The 17,476-nt window shown below is 42.1% G+C and overlaps 1 protein-coding gene and 1 long non-coding RNA gene across 10 annotated transcripts in view; one reads left to right on the top strand and one right to left on the bottom strand.

Moving 5' to 3' along the window:
• The window catches only part of DYNC1I1 (dynein cytoplasmic 1 intermediate chain 1), a 231,916-nt gene that overhangs the window by 15,918 nt on the left and 198,522 nt on the right, over nucleotides 1-17,476 (bottom strand). For all 9 annotated transcript variants that reach the window (XM_083469062.1, XM_083469069.1, XM_083469066.1 and 6 more), the window contains one exon: nucleotides 9,251-9,376. In XM_083469062.1, coding sequence (XP_083325188.1) covers nucleotides 9,251-9,376 — 126 coding nt within the window. The remainder of the gene's footprint in view (nucleotides 1-9,250; nucleotides 9,377-17,476) is intronic.
• Nucleotides 9,393-12,909, top strand: LOC310690323. The gene is made up of 3 exons (XR_014518044.1): nucleotides 9,393-10,064; nucleotides 10,207-10,778; nucleotides 12,512-12,909. It is a non-coding gene; the product is annotated as an uncharacterized lncRNA (long non-coding RNA).

Raw genomic sequence — 17,476 nt, 5'->3', positions numbered from 1 at the left:
ATCAATAATAATACTAACAATACTTTATTGGATAACTCTGAATAAAGACTTTATTTGTGGCAGCAGCTCATTCGCCTTTTGCTGTTACCACTGCTGTTCATGCTGCTCACTCGCCCAGAGAATTGAAGGCAGAGGAACAAGAGGCTGTCTCTTCCCGTTGGTGCAGGCGAGAGAGAAAGGGCAGGTGAGCAGTGAGTAGCTGTTGTTGGTTTTTATTGGTTTGCCTGACTCAGGGTCAGCCTAAGACATTTTGCTTCCTGAGGCAAAGGACAAGGCGGTGTCCCCTCTCCATTCCAGGTTCAAATACTGACTTGGCTGGCTGTTGAATCTTATTTCAATGCTCACGACGAGGCAAAATCATCCGCCATACCTGAGGCAGCAGGCAGGGGTGCCGTCTTTTCGGGGCCCTGGGTGCTTGTTGTTGTTGTTTAGTCGTGTCTGACTCCTCGTGACCCCATGGACCAGAGCACGCCAGGCACTTCTGTCTTCCACTGCCTCCCACAGTTTGGCCAAACTCATATTTGTAGCTTCGAGAACACTGTCCAACCTCTGTCGTCCCCTTCTCCTTGTGCCCTCCATCTTTCCCAACATCAGGGTCCTTCCAGTGAGCACTCAGGGCTGATTTCCTTCAGAATGGAGAGGTTTGATCTTCTTGCAGTCCATGGAACCCTCAAGAGTCTCCTCCAGCACCATAATTCAAAAGCATCAATTCTTCGGCAATTAGCCTTCTTTATGGTCCAGCTCTCACTACCATACATCACTACTACCATACCCACAAAAAAGCCCTCAATATTCCACAGCCAAGTGGCTCGAACGGGTCCTCCTGCTGCCCCCCTGACAGACGGTCGCAGCTGCAGCAAGCCCCAGTCGGCTGCTGGGAGTAGCCCCAGCCGCCACCCAAAAGGCCCAGGGGAGGGTCTGCTGAGGCTGCAACAGGCTCCGTCGGGCCCTCCCGCTGCAACAGCAGGCCTTAATATATACACATATCACAATCTATCACACACATCTCCAGAATGAGCAGGAAGCAAGTTAAACCACTTTAAGTGCACATATTTCATTTTAGATTAAGAGTGTAGCTGAAGACACAGCTTTTATTCCTGTTGGTGTATGAACCGATGTGTACATTAAAGACCTCAAAGACTGTATGGTAACACAAATTAAGGAATATCGTAATGAGAAACACAAGGATTTAGGGTGATAATTACTGGGCTTTGCCCTACTTACACCGGCTTACCCCCTACTGAGGCTACCAAAGCCAAAGATTTTATCACTCTAGTAATCAGCAATGGGTGATGGCCTTCATAAAACACAGTAATTAAACTGACTGATTTTTCAAACCTGGGCATTTTTTTCATTAAGGAGCTCTTTTTAAGCCACTCTTTTTTTAAAAAAAGGCGCACTGGATACATCAGTCACTATTTCTCTCCTAAATGCCAACATTTGGGAGCAAAACTGATCAACACGCTGTTTCCCAAGCGTTCATTACACAAGCCAGGGTGGGGAGAATCAATCACTGAGTGATCCTGCAATGGCGACAGGAGAGCTCTATATATTTCTTATTTTTTAAAAAATCAAATATAGGATTTAAACAAAGTCTTCATACAACGAACATGTACAAAGAAGAAGGAGGGGCGTTGTCACAAATGTAATACTTTCTTTGAAAATTGCGTAAGCAAATGAGTGGCTCTGTGTTCTGGGGCTCAGAACCCAACTCTGCCTTGTACTCAGTTTTTTTAGGCAGGTTAACTTGTCCTTTGTTGTGGCAGCCATTTTGTGGCAAGCCAAGGCCTTACTATAGTCATTTTGTGGTGGTACCCACAAATGTTTTCAAATTTCCAAATGGGACAATGAGTCTCCAAATATTGGCAACCCTTGAAATGCAGTACATTCCTCGCAGGCAACAGTTATGTACAAAGTTGTATTTTTCTCGCATTAATAGAGATATTGGGTGAACTCCCAGAAGTGCAAATGACATCACTACACCTCTCTAGAGCATTACACAGAAGGAGCATTTGTTGGTACCTTTATACCAACATGTCTATGGCAAGTGAAGCAAGTGGCTAGAAACACTGAAACTAAAGTATATTCCAGATAACTATCTGAGTGGCACTACTCTTAATTTGAAGGAGTGCTAGTTATTTCCCAAGATTCTTTGTAAGAGACCATGCCAGTTATAAAAAGGTAAAGGGACCCCTGACCATTAGGTCCAGTCATGACCGACTCTGGGGTTGCGGCGCTCATCTCGCTTTATTGGCCAAGGGAGCCAGCGTACAGCTTCTGGGTCATGTGGCCAGCATGACTAAGCCGCTTCTGGGGAACCAGAGCAGCACACGGAAACGGCGTTTACCTTCCCACCGGAGCAGTACCTATTTATCTACTTGCACTTTAACGTGCTTTCAAACTGCTAGGTTGGCAGGAGCAGGGACCAAGCAACGGGAGCTCACCCCGTCGCGGGGATTCGAACCGCCGACCTTCTGATCGGCAAGTCCTAGGCTCTGTGGTTTAACCCACAGCGCCATCCGCATCCCATGCCAGTTATACTGTAGTATAAATTTGTAGTGCTCTAATTCTCTGCAATGTAACACCCAATTGCGAATTGACTCTGAGTAACATTACTAAACGACAACACAGTCCTAACCATGTCTACTTTGAAGTCAGCCCTATTGAATTTTATGGGGACTACTCCCAGGTACATGCAATTAGGATCATGGCCCACATTTTCTAACACAATTCCTAACCTACTTAGCTGATACATATATATATTCAGTGTCTAGTCAGGCTATTGCCACAGACTACTAAGAACTTCTACAGAAGCTTCAGTTAAATGCCTGTGTGCAGATAACACCCAACACTTGGCTAGCTTCAATTCATTACATTGGGGATGGCTCCAGGGAGGTTCCTAGGAAATTATGTCCATCATTGCTGGATAATATGAACAAGAGTAACCTCTGTGGGCCATCACAGAAGCATTTAGAGTTGAATTAAGTGCTCTCTTACAGCTGAATCTGGCTATTAAATCATCAAGGCATGTGAATATCTCTGTGCTCAGAGGTGAATAGCTTAACACTCATTTTTACTACTTATGACATATCATGACAACAGTAGGTGGCAAGTTTTGGGGTGCTGCTTTATGTACTGCTCTAAATAACATAGGTAGTCTACAGATGCAGAAAAGAAAATATTTCAAATGGATTTTTCTTGGATATATTCTTGTTCAACTGGATACACTTAAAAATAATGGGGATAATTCATTTCTATTTTGTCAAATGATCAATAACCTGCTCTTTCACCTTATCATACATGTGAGTGTGTGTGTGTGTGTGTGTGTGTGTGTGTGTGTACAATATATATATTGTCGTCCCTCGAACATGTGTATATAACTCACATTCATTCTAATGGGCAGAATGTACAAGCGTCAGAGAGAAAATAGACCCCTGGCTGTGAAAATAAATGTGTTCAGTTATTTTCAGAGATGATGCTGAAATCAAACAGCTAAAAAATGTAGATGCTGTTAAAAAAAACTATCAGAAAATGAAAATATTAATGTTATTTTAAACTTAGTAGTCATGGGCTGTACAATTTCCCGTGTCTTTTCTGTTTGCGGTGTCATAAAATGAATGTTGACATCCATTTAATAGACAGGATGGAATAAAGAAGGTCAAACCCTGACCCTCATGGAAATCAAAGGAAGCAAAGCTGTCCCTTGTGGAGGTGCTGAGTAACCTTATGCAAATGGCGCCATCCAATTTTGGCCAGGGCACAAACCAGTCAGCAATTCTGCATGGCCTGGGAGGTGGTCTCATGGAGGATGCTCCCTTTTCTTTGTTCCTCTTCTCTGTTCCATACTGTGGGCAATTATATTGTGGATTATGGGGAAATAGGAGCATCAATGTTTGGGTGATTACTCACTTGTGGCTAAACCAGCGTTACATGTATGAAGCATGGGTCCATGTACTCCCTTCCTCCAGTCTCTTCTGCTGGCACGGCCATGAGGAGACCGGAAGCACCCACTGCCATTTTCAACTCGCCAAAGTTTGTCATTTTCTCTGAATCTCAACAACCTCTGAAGAGTTTTAAACTATAATTTGTCCAAACAAGCCAAGATCAAATTGTGGCTACTGCTTCTGCCTTCTTCGAATAAACGACAATTTAATGGCTGTTCTCATATTGGACAAAACGACACAGTATGGTTAGTTTGAAATAGAATTGGTTGGTTACAATATCCAAGCCAGGTCAGAAACTCCTAAGCTTTTAGCATGCAATTACGTATTCATACATATGCACATTAAAATAAATAAATAAATAAATAAATAAATAAAGGGATAAAGAAGAAAATTTCAGAATCCCAAAGCATGCAAGAGTAAATTAACAAACTTGGTTTGCATACAGTTACAGATGAAGAAGTGTGCATGCACACGAAAGCTCATACCAAGAACTAACTTAGTTGGTCTTTAAGGTGCTACTAGAAGGAATTTTTTTATTTTGGTTTGCATAGAATGTGCATTCTCTTCTAACAAGTATGCATTTGAATTATGTCATTAGGGCACATATGTAGGGTTCCACAAGAAATGAATGAGGCATTCGTTCTGCACCCCAACCCTGCTAAGCAACAAGTTGACAAACACCTTTGTTTCTGTTGCCACCTGTTCATCTCTCAGCCCTCACCCATCTTGGAAAAGAGGTACTTAGGTTGCAGTTGCCAGCAACCCAGGAGATGTGTTCCTCCATCTCCTCCAGGTCAGCTTGTAGATATGCAACCAGAAAATATATCCAATCCACAAAGGAGAGATGGAATAGCTGAGACTGAAGGAACATAAATAGTTCTGGGTTTCCCTAGTGAAAGGAGAAAGTGTGGACTGCCTCTCAGCAGAATTCATTCCACAAATCACCTAATCCAAGAAGGATATAAGATCAATGTATGATATAGGCAATTTTAAATCACCTCTTTGGTCTACCTCTGGTTTTTTTAGATTGGGATCATTGTCCATTCTGCTTCTGATGTGGGGGTGGAGGGAAGCCAAGAAATGGATGGCTAATCTGGAAGAGATGAACAAAATACTCCAAATATCTTGCTGTATGATATGTCAAAGAGACATATTTACAGCCTGTCTAGACTACAGACAATAGGCGAGAACAGACTATATTGTCAACGCAGGTATTTCTAGCGTCTGTCAAATCACTCAGAAACAGAACACACACACACACGCACACACACTATAATAAATAAATAAAACATGCTGTCCTGCCAGTGCCGCAGCAGAAATTTGAGTGTAATGACTTTAGACAGTTTAGCAATTATGGTAACGATACAGCAAGATGTTTCTGCAGTCATTTGCGAGCAAGAGCGACTCCTGCAAAAGCACAAGCCAGCCAAAAATGTGAGTCATGCGCAAGTAATTTTGCTATGGGCCATAAAAATCACTTTGTGTGAGTTAAAGCTAAATCTGTATGTGCTACATAATGTTTCCCTACTGTGGGGAGATGGAGATCCCAGTATCCTATCACAGATAATGACAAAAAACAAATTCCGTCTATAAAAGCTGATTGCTCCGCGAGTCACCCCTCGGCGGTTCCAGGAATTGTAATGCAGACGCTACGTTTTGTGCGGCATTCAGCAACAAAGAGGCACATTCCATCAAGCACACACCATACTGACATCAATTTAGTCAGATTTTAGTATTGGGGGGGGGGGCAGTTCAGAACAGCCTTGCAACACACTATATTCAGCCTGCTAATTTCCATTACATCTACTCTTCACCCCTATAGGCTTCCGCTGTTCCTTTCTAGCCCACCATTTCAGATTTTCTTGCATCAATACCTCATGTGCTCGTGTAGACAACGGTATCATGGACTATGGTTTTCCCAGAAGTGATGTTTGGAAGTGAGAGCTGGACCATAAAGAAGGCTGATTGCTGAAGAATTGATGCTTTTGAATTATGGTGCTGGAGGAGACTCTTGAGAGTCCCACGGACTGCAAGAAGATCAAACCTATCCATTCTTAAGGAAATCAGCCCTGAGTGCTCACTGGAAGGACAGATGCTGAAGCTGAGGCTCCAATATTTTGGCCATCTCATGAGAAGAGAAGACTCCCTGGAAAAGACCCTGGTGTTGGGAAAGATGGAGGGCACAAGGAGAAGGGGGTGACAGAGGACGAGATGGTTGGACAGTGTTCTTGAAGCTACCAGCATGAGTTTGACCAAACTGTGAGAGGCAGTGGAAGACAGGAGTGCCTGGCGTGCTCTGGTCCATGGGGTCACGAAGAGTCGGACATGACTAAACAACTAAACAACAACAACATCATGGACTGATTCATTCTCTTGTCTACATGAGAGTTGACAAGATGAAAGATGCCCCTGAGAGCCGGTGTAACACAGTAAGCTAAGATAGTGAGCTGTAAGCCAGGAAGCCTTAGGACCAGTGGTTTTTTTTCAGCCGGAGAATGCTGGAGCACAGTTCCAGTACCTCTCAGGCGGGGACTGTGGCAGGCTGGCGCTCCCTTCACCCGCTTCTCGACTCGACATACTTCCAAGAAGCCCAAAACAAAAGCCCAAGTCAAAACGGAAGCTGCCAAGCATGTTCGAATCTACACTTTTTTGTTTAGATCTATGACTCCACATAGCTCCCAGCTGTGACGTGTCAAATGATGGGGTGGGGCCAATTCATATTTCCTTTTCTTCAATCCATCTCCTATGTAGTGGCAGAGGGCTTGTTTTGAAAACAAAAACAAAAACATTTAAAGTACTAAAATACTAACAAAAACCAAAATAAGCTGCAGAGCTGCCTCTAACAGGGTGGTGACTCAGCCCTCCCAGAAGCTAGAAGTCGGTGGTGGGCTTTGAGCTTCCAGCTAGGCCTCTACCATTGCACATGTGTGTGTTTGTGCAAGGGCCCTTTTGAGCTGCCCTAGCCATTCTCCTGAATCTAAGAGAACGAGGGAGGTGGGGGTGCATTTCTTTGACCTGTGCCAGAGCCAGGGGAAACCCCCAAACCAGATAGGGAAACAGCTCGCCGTAGTTTTTAGCACCTTTGTGGGCAGTGAATGCACCTGTTGTCAAACCGACATCTGTTCAGAGCTGCCCTGAGTGGTCCAGGGACTTACTGTAACAACTTTGTGGTGAGTTCCGGCACCTATTTTTCTTTTAAAAAAGCACGGCTTGGGACAAATCTTGTCTCTGCAGTGAACTCAGTAGGTGGCCTTAGCAGTGGTGTCCAAACTTTTTCCAAAGAGGGCCAGATTTGATGAAGTGAAGGGCCGTTGTTGACCTTTTTCTTAAGGGTTGAAGTTGTTGAGGGTTTTTTTAAGGATTTTACCTCGGGAAATAAACTGCCACAGGGGCCAGATTAAACCAGGCCGGATTAAACCAGAAGCGGACTTTGGACATGCCTGCTTTAGGGAAACCCTTCCCTTCCAGTCTCAGCTTTCATAAGCAATTTGGGAATGGCAGATGCTGACCTACCCTGCAGGGTTATAGTAATGAAGGGTTGCTGAGAGAAAAATACATGAAAATGCTTGAATGTTCAGAAAGCACCAAGTGCTATGAAAGAAATCCTTAGCATCTGGAACCTGCCTATACCAGTGACTTTTCACAGTCTTTTTTTTAAAAAAAGAACTGAAATCCTAGTAGCTGTAAATACGATAGTATGTATTTATTAGCATGGTGATTTCTTTCTTTACAGTAAAAAAGGCAAGAGAGAAAATAAAATGTTAGATTCTTTTAACACGAGAGAGAAAATAAAATGGTAGATTTTTTTAACATGATTCCTTGGTCGTGTTCTGTCATATGTGCACAGGTATGCTCAGATATCTACCCACAATGTAGATGCAAATCCACCACACTACCAATACTATGCAATAGCTCCTGACACCAAGGCCCATTTTAAGCAATTCTATGAAACTAACCAGTCTAAAATTGGACCAATCGTCAAGATAACGAAAGCATAATGAAACAAAGCATCATCTCTGAAACAAAAATCTTCAGCACAAGTAAAAGTAAACTTAAAGTAATGTAACTTCAGCATTAACCAATTAATTTTCTGATAAAAATTAACAACCTACAGGTACCTGGTTGAGATGGCCGCAGATATTATCATGGTCTTTCTTGCCAGACACTTGAAAAACTTATTTTCAAAGTGTTGGTAAAAATTAGAGTGCACATTAATTGAACGAATGTGTGAACCTCCCTTTGGAGTGGGCAGAAAGGGGAGATTGTGGCCAGCAGAGAGTTAAAAAATTGCCTTCTCCACTCTGAGACTGCCCAACTTCCTCCAAAGCCCCAAAGTATATGAGTTTAAATTCTAGTCAATCCTATTCTGAAGGCTCAGAATAGGTAAAAATGCATTTATCAAAGAGAACCCGATATATAAAAGAACTAATTAGAATCTTAGATGACTTGAAACAGCCCTTACCATAATTTGCTTTCGGTGTCTGTCTCTTGGCATTTTGGTACAACTTACAGAGAGGCTGACCCAACACAGCTTGTTAAATAAGCTGCCATTACGATGATCAGCTGCTTGGTGAGTGAGGCACAAAATCCATACAGCTGTGCCTTCCAAACAGCCGATTAACCTGAAAGATGCAACACTTGCTTGCATCCTTGATTCTCCATCCAGCTGGGGTTATATGTGTGGGAGATGGATCAGGGTATAGATAAATTTTAACATACCCACTGTGCATGCATTTTCTTTTTATTATGATGATTAAGCTTTATTTTTATTTTCTCATTTTACAAGTCACATTTAGTGTATATTAAAACAACACATAACCAGCCCCGGATTGCCACAATTGTGTCCATATGCATCATGAACTTTGCCGTTACTGTATTTTGCATTAAACATGGCTACTCCACACCCTTAGAAATCTGAAAAAATAAATGACTAGACTAGCATTAGACACATTAGTTGACCCTACTTTTGTAATAATGAAGCCATCAGTACAGAAGATTAACATTACCATGTGGCCATCAGTTCTGGAAATCTCTCAGACTTCAACTCATTACTCATAAAAGTGGATGGGATAGACTTTTTTTTTTTAAAAAAAGTCATATATAAAATTTAAGTGTGTGGTTAAAGTATCCATGAGTTGAAACTCATGGCAAAACTGCCTGATTTGAAAGTGGCTGGATTGCAGCTTGAATCAACACATTGTGCCAATGAAATGGTAAGTGTTTCTTACTCCAGTGTGAAATGTTTATTTACAAAGCTGCAAGAAAAATGGCAAGAATGCAGAGCATCTATGAAGAAAGACAAGTACCTCTCCAACATCATAGATCCAGATCCTTCCTTCAGAGTCCCCAACGGCCACTTCTTTCCCAGCTTGGCCCCAACGGACACGATTGAGGGCAGAAGCTCCTTCGATGGTCACGCTCGCCGTTGGAACCTATCAAAGACAGAATTCTCATGTGGATGTTGACAAAGCCACTGCTTTGCAGATGAAAGACAATGAAATGAAATATCCATTGTTATTCACTCACGTGGTGTAGCAAGGGAGGAGCAGAAGAGCAAATGAAATGATGCGGTTTAAGACAGGCAAAACATAAAGGGGCAGCAAGTGACACACAACTTTGTTTGGCTCTGGGACATGCCAAAACCACTGCAGCTTTATTTTTTATCTCTCTCTCTCTCTCTCTCTCAATGTGGCCTAACAGAAGATCAAAAATGATGGATGACTCAGCTGAGTGGCAAGGATTAATGAGCTCAAATGTGGTATGGAGCATAAACTGAAAGCTGAAAGGAGATTGAAGGGATTTCATGTAAACATTTTACTGACCTAGAGTAATTAGTTTAGCCGAGACAGGATGGGGTCAGAAACGAAAGGAAGATGGGCTAAAAACCATGACATTCAAAATCCTTTTGCTATTCATTTTCCTTTGCATCTCTTGCAGAGACTCTAAGCCCTTGTTACCCAGAGGAAGTGTTTTATGCCCTGCTAGAACTAAGCTGGTTTGGTCCTGAGTACTACTTTGCTGAAAAACTATGCAGGCAACACACAGAAAACTCTTGGGGAGAAATGCAGGGAATAACTGCAATGTAGCTTCTCTTGAGGGACTAGGGCATAGTCTAAAGCAGTGTTTCCCAACCTTGGGCCTCCAGCTGTTTTTGGACTACAACTCCCATCATCCCTAGCTAGCAAGACCAGTGGTCAGGGATGATGGGAATTGTAGTTCAAAAACAGCTGGAGGCCCAAGGTTGGGAAACACTGGTCTAAAGCATAGGGGAGCAACCTGAGGCTCTGCAGATGTTGCTGGGAGTGCAGTAGTATAGTCTACACAGGCTGGGGTTGATGGGAGTTGGAATGCAATGAGATCTGGAAGACCGCAGGTTGGCCACCCCTGGTCACATGATGGAACAACTCCACTAAAGCAGGTCTATCCATAGCCTGAATGTATGGAACTGCTTATGAGCTCCTGTGTACACTTGCCTCGAATTCCATGAATAAATGTAATAAACCCATTGTTTCCTATGTGCTCCGGTGATCAGGGTGCTCAATATAGACATCATACACTAGAAAAAGAGTAGTGTGAATTTCAACCACAGCCTGGACTAGTTGTGGAACAAAGGTTACTAAGGTCACCACCTCCAATTCACTGCTGGAGGGGCCAGTACCAGTGGGAGTCCCCTCGAGGAGAAGATACCACAAGGACTCTGGTGTCTCCCCTTCTGGGATGACACTAGTGGCCAAGAATCAAACCCACATGAGCGTGGGAGAGAGATGGTGGAAGGCAGGGAAGTGAAGATCTCCCAAGGTGAGATACTGGGAGAGGAAAGGGAATATCCCAGTTGTGGGCCACTACAGTGGTGCCCCGCAAGACGAATGACTCGCAAGACAGAAAACTCGCTAGACGAAAGAGTTTTCCGTTTTGGAGGTGTTTCGCAAAACGAATCTCCTATGGGCTTGCTTCGCAAGACGACAATGTCTTGCGTGTTCCTGCTGTTTTTTTCCCCTCCCCCCCTTTTTCTAAGCCGCTTATCAGCTGATCCGATAAGCTGCTAAAAGCCGCTAATAGCGCTAAGCCGCTTATCAGCTGATCCGATCAACAGATAAGCCGCTAAAAGCCGCTAATAGTGCTATATGGAGGCCAAGTGGCCGAAATATTGGGAGATAGTAGAACAAGATGGAGACACACTGAGATTGCAGAGTTTTGAGAAATTAAAAGATAAAGTGCGAGACTGGCTACATTACTATCAAATTAGAGAAGTCTTTAATATGGACAAGAAAGTAGGCTTCCAGGTGGAAAAATCGAAATTAGAAACAGAACTGTTAGAACCTAAAACTAAGGTACTTTCGAGAATGTATAACTTGCTGTTAAAATGGAACACTCAGGATGAAACGGTCAAATCAGCTATGATTAAATGGGCGCAGGACATTGGTCATAATATCATGTTTGCTGACTGGGAACGGTTATGGACCACCGATGTGAAGTTCATGGCATGCAATGCCTTGAAAGAAAATATTATGAAAATGATATATAGGTGGTACATGACCCCAGTCAAGCTTGCAAAAGTATACCATTTGCCTGATAATAAATGTTGGAAATGTAAGGAAACGAAGGGAACATTCTTTCACCTTTGGTGGATGTGCCCAAAGGTTAAGGCCTTCTGGGAAATGATCTATAATGAACTAAAAAAGGTATTTAAATATACCTTCCTCAAGAAACCAGAGGCCTTCCTCTTGGGCATCGTCGGCCAAATGGTGCCAAAGAAGGACAGAACTTTCTTTATGTATGCGACAACAGCAGCAAGAATACTCATCGCAAAGCACTGGAAGACACAAGATTTGCCCACTCTGGAAGAATGGCAGATGCAAGTGATAGACTACATGGAATTGGCAGAAATGACTGGCAGAATCCGAGACCTGGGAGAAGAGTTAGTGGAGGAGGACTGGAAGAAGTTTAAAGATTACTTGCAAAAACATTGTAAAATGTTGGAATGTTAAAATGTTAAAATGTTGGAATGTTAAAATGATGCAAGATGTAAAGACAATGTGGCATCAGTGACAGAGGTAAAAGGAGTATGTAACAAACGTTTCAAAAGACAAGGGTGAAAAAGTTAGACTACACTGTGTCAAATTTAAACAAAGGGATATAAAGGGAAAAAACTGGAGACACAATGGGCTGAAAGGTATAATATAGACCAAGATTGAAAGAGGGTAAGATATTGCTGAAAATGATTGTGTAAAAACGAACACAGAAAAGGGAGATGTGAGGAAGTCAGGAAGAAGGGTTATGAAAATAATAGGTAAAAAAATTGGATTTTTATGTCTTTTCTATGCTTTTTCTTTTTTTATGTCTTTTACTGTATTTTTCTGTTTTGTATTGAGTGTGACAATGTTCTTTTTTCTTTGGCTTGATTGGAAGGTTTGTTTTATTGCTTAAATTTCAATAAATATCTTTTTTAAAAAAATAAAAGCCGCTAATAGCGCTAATCCGCTAATCCTTCAATGGGCTTGCTTCGCAAGACGAAAAAACCCGCTAGATGAAGAGAATCACAGAACGGATTCTTTTCGTCTTGCGAGGCACCACTGTACTTTGGATAGAGAGAAGATTCTGTATGTGTATACTGCCTTTTTATTTCAGACACGCTGCTGGTTTTCTTTTCTGTTTCTGCTGTTGCTGTTATGAGTATGCTCTGGTAACCTCTGGGTTAGATTACTGCAACACATTATACGTGGGACTGCCTCTGAAGATGGTTCAGAAACCTCAGCTGGTGCAGGATTCAGAGGCCAGGTTGCTCACCGGGGAATAGACAATTGAAACATATCCCACCGATCCTGATACAGTGGTACCTCGGGTTAAGAACTTAATTCGTTCCGGAGGTCCATTCTTAACCTGAAACTGTTCTTAACCTGAGGTACCACTTTAGCTAATGGGGCCTCCTGCCGCCATCATGCCACTGTCATGCGATTTCTGTTCTCATCCTGAAGCAAAGTTGTGAACCTGAGGTACTATTTCTGGGTTAGTGGAGTCTGTAACCTGAAGTGTCTATAACCTGAGGTACCACTGTACAACTGCACTGGCTGCCAATGAGTTTCCAGACCTAAATCAAAGTGCTGGTTTTGACCTATAAATCTTAAAATGACTCAGGACCACAATACCTCAAGGACTGCCTCTCCACATATGAACCAACCCAGATCCTGTGATCATTATTTGAGGCCCTTCTTCATGTGCCTCCTCCACAAAAGGCCTGGAGGGCAGCAACACAAAAACAGGCCTTTTCTGCAGTGGCTCCCGATTTGTGGAATGCTCTCCCCAGAGAAGCTCGCCTGATGCCTTCATCTTTAGGCACCAGGCAAAAACATTGCTCTTCTCCCAGGCCTTTGCCCAATTAAACAATCTATGGCCTTTCAAACTGGGTGGGTGAGGGGTTATTGGTTTTGTTTGTTACTATGTTATTGCAAACCATCCTGTGATCCTCGGATGAAAGACAGTATAGAAATCAACAACAACAGTAATCTATTTCTTATTATTATACTTGTATTTACAGAACTGTTTTGATTTTTATATTGTATATTATGTAATACACTGACATTTGTGTTTTATGTTGCAAACCACCTCATGGTCCTTTGATGGAAAGTATATAAGTTTAATAATAATAAAATTCCACTAAGCGCGCTCAGGATGTATTTCTGTGAAATTTCATCCCAGCCTGTTCTTAAGAAGCTTTTTGGAAAATCACATGAAACTTACTTCTAAGTAAATGTAGTTAGGGAAACAATGTTAATAAGATCATATGAGTCTATCAGGAACAATTAATCCAAAGTATTCTAATCTCTTCAGTCCTACCCCCTCCCAAATGCTTACCATTTAAATTAGAAACGTTTGTATAATTATGAAGCGATTTTAATTCTATGTTCATTTCTTCATAAAACACTAAAAGCCTTTGTGTTTTGACAAAGCATTTGTAATTAAAACGTGTAGGGAGGGGAAGCAAACTACATGTAACAATATGTATTAAATGACAGATTTTATCTACGTATATTTGATGTGCTTTAAAAGGAGAGGAAGAATTACGCAGTAACCAAACAGACATTAAAGCTGCTGTCCTATACAGTTACTTGGGAGTAAGCCCATTGCACATAGGGGAGCTTACTACCAGGTTTTCTGTATGAGTAATCATACGTAGGGTTGGACTGTTAATTTTAATAGGTTTTATTCCTTATTGAGGAAAAGTGATGGGTAAAAATATGCATATTTAGTTAATTTAAAATATATAATCATTCTAGTCCAGGTAGACTAGAAGCAATCTTCAAATATTTTGGATAGGCCCCCCAAGAATTCTTGTTTTCTTCTTCTACGTGTTACAGCTCCAAGTCTGACAGAAATGTATAGCTGATGAATGCTGAAATAAGGAAGCGTTGCATTTGTTCTCCTCTGCCGCTTGCGTTGTTGCATCCATTTGAGGATATAAATCAAACATGGCAAGCTTTTCCTTTGTTAAAGCCAGGAAGCTACGCTGAACCAAATGCAAGCCTTTTATATATTTCACTCCATAGTCCAGCAGTTAGGCTTTAAAAGAGCTATAATCGATGGTGTCACTACCTACCTAACATGTCAATAAAAAACAACAGTCAGAAAAACGTTTCTCTAAATCAGATAAACGTGTTTGTTAGAGATTTGCATTAACCTCAGAGATGAAAAAGAATCATACAAGAAAAAAGGATGGCTAAATATTTCTAAAACTTTCTCATACTATCCCATAGATTTATCGTTGATGGCACTTGCAAGATAAATGCAAGTTTTGATCCAAATCATTGACTGGCGCTATTTCTGCAAGTTGGAGCTGTGTTGTGTTGTGTTGTGTTGTGTTGTGTTGTGTTGTGTGTGTGTGTGTGTGTGTGTGTGAGAGAGAGAGAGAGAGAGAGAGAGAGAGAGAGAGAGAGAAGAGGACAGGACAGGGAATGCACTACTTCCTGAATCTATAACCAACCTTAGGGTGACCCACTAGATATGTGCCCTTATTTATTTACTTAGCTTTGAAAATTCCCTTTGCTGTCATAAATGGGCCTTTGGTTCCAAACTTGCAAAAAGGAAAAGGGAGCTTTTGTGATACTTTTTTTAAAAAGGGGGGGGGGAGAGAACTAAAGCAAAATGACTGCACACCAACATTTTTTGAAAGTTAAGCTAAGCAATTATTTCCATAAAACAAGTTTATGAAATAGTGACTAAAACCCTGTTCCTAAATATTTCACTGGGGTGACTAGAACCCTGTAGCTGGTTTCATGCAATAGTTTTTTGGGTGTGTCACCCCAAGATAACAAACAGTGTCCCAAGGGAGAACTCCCCAGCCCTGTCACTGCTTGGAGCTGCGCAGGTGGTGAAGATCTTTATTTCAGCAAGGTCTTGCCGAGTCTTACCTGCAATGTATTTTTACGCTCTTGTTCTGCCCGGACACTGAGGTCCAGTGCCGAGGGCCTTCTGGCGGTTCCCTCATTGCGAGAAGCGAAGCTACAGGGAACCAGGCAGAGGGCCTTTTCGGTGGTGGCGCCCGCCCTGTGGAATGCCCTCCCATCGGATGGCAAGGTGATGGACAACTACCTGACATTCAGAAAACATCTTAAGGCGGCCCTATTCAGGGAAGCTTTTAATGTATGATATTTTAGTGTTTTTTGGTTTCTGTGGAAGCCGCCCAGAGTGGCTGGGGAAACCCAGCCAGATGTGGGCGGGGTACAAATAATAAATTATTATTATTATTATTATTATTATTATTATTATTATTATATTGTTCCCTTTTCCATTTTTGTGACTATTTACTGATAGTTTTTGTTGCATCTTAATAGAATGCAAAATCTGGATTGTAAACTGCCTTGGGGGTTTTATAAAAAGGTGGGCTATAAAACTTGAAAATAAATAACATTATGAATACAGGAGGCAGCTCAATACACTGACTGGCAACAGAGATTCCTTCTCCGAGCCCTAACTGCAGGTGCCAGGAACCAGACCAGGGATCTTCTGCATCCAGAGCACTGTGCTGTAGCCTGTCCTGTATTCCCTTTACCATGATTAGTCACATTCCGAATGCAAGAAGCAACTCCCTCTGGGAGCTCAGCTCACTGGGCCTGCCACTTTGATGATTATATTTGGGGCAGTCAGTCAGATTTGTGGACTGGTACGTTGGTTGTAATCTGCAAGGCCATCCCTTACCCAGCACTCCTGTAAAGAGTCGCTGTGCATTTTCCTATTGCTAACATTCTGATCTGCAAGTCAGCGATGGCACAGTATTTGGCCGCTGACCTGCTAAACAGCCTGATCCCAAACACATTGGGTAAAAGGCAAGCTCATTCTAAAACATTTAGCAGTCCTGCAGAAGCCTGCCAAACTGTCTCAATTCGGAGCCCACATTCTAGACCCAGTCTTTTCAGCAAAACAACTTCTTTGGGTTTAGGATAGCAACCTAAATCAGATTTAAGCACTTCCGTTCAAACTGGATCATGGAGAGGAGGCTAACGTTTCAAGACTTTTTATTTTTGCAAACACCTAATTTCATTCTAATCTAGTAACGATCCAATCCGATAGTTCAGTTACGTCTTAAGAAAAATGGGTTATGATTCAAATGAAAGCACTTATTCCTTTGCTCTCAACAGGAGTGATTTAAGCAAATGCTTATCAGTGCCACTGAAATCAAAAGGCTTAGCTTGGGCTGGACTGCGTGGCTCGATACTTCTGGAGAAACAAAATCATCATCATTAGTATTCTTTATTAAAGTTCTGAATTGCCAGGCAAAGGATCAAACGAACCATCGCTTTCAGTTGCTAAAGAGTTTTCTTCTTGGCTGATACGGTACGTCTCTGATTGCTTTTTCCTGGCTTGGTGCTGAATTTATTCCTGCTGATGTCCAGAGGAAAGGGGAATGGAAAGTTTATCTGCCTAGCACAGATTTAAAGGTCCAAATTAAACAAATAAGAGCAAAGTGAATCCTGCTCGCAGCCCCACATGCTTTAACAGCATTGATCACAGTGCAATTTCCATGTCAATAACAACAGGGAAGATTTGCAACAGCCTTGATGGGGGGGAAAATAAAGTATTTTCCAGCCTGCTTTTTGAGAAAATGGACTTTTCTCTTAACAGTCTTATGGCATTGATAGCAAGGGCTCTTAATGGTAACACCTGTAGGGATCTGCTCCTCTTTGCTCCTTCCCCCAAAAGAAAAAGCTGGAGAGAAAACCCCTCCCTAGACATCCTCCTTCAGCTGCTGGCTTTATAATTAAGGCGGCTCTGCAGCTTCCTGCTCGGAGCACTTCAAAAGACCTCGAGTCTCCACTTGACAATCCAGTTTTCAGTATTCGTCCCTCCTTACCTGTCTAAGGTGATTTACGGCAAGGAGCAGTAAAAATGTGCGTTTTCTTCTCACTGAAATGTATATTAAGGCCATACGAAAGAAGGAATTAACCACACGCACAAAAGTAGAAGAAAATACTGGCAGTTATTACTTTTGCCTTGGTAACTTGGTTGGTTGGTTTCTTGACTACAGCCCCGATCCACGA

The sequence above is a fragment of the Podarcis liolepis genome (assembly GCF_965112155.1).
Source record: "Podarcis liolepis genome assembly, chromosome: 12".
Lineage (NCBI taxonomy): Eukaryota > Metazoa > Chordata > Lepidosauria > Squamata > Lacertidae > Podarcis > Podarcis liolepis.
Note: the sequence above shows the minus strand (reverse complement) of the source record. Positions and strands in the feature narration are given on the sequence as shown.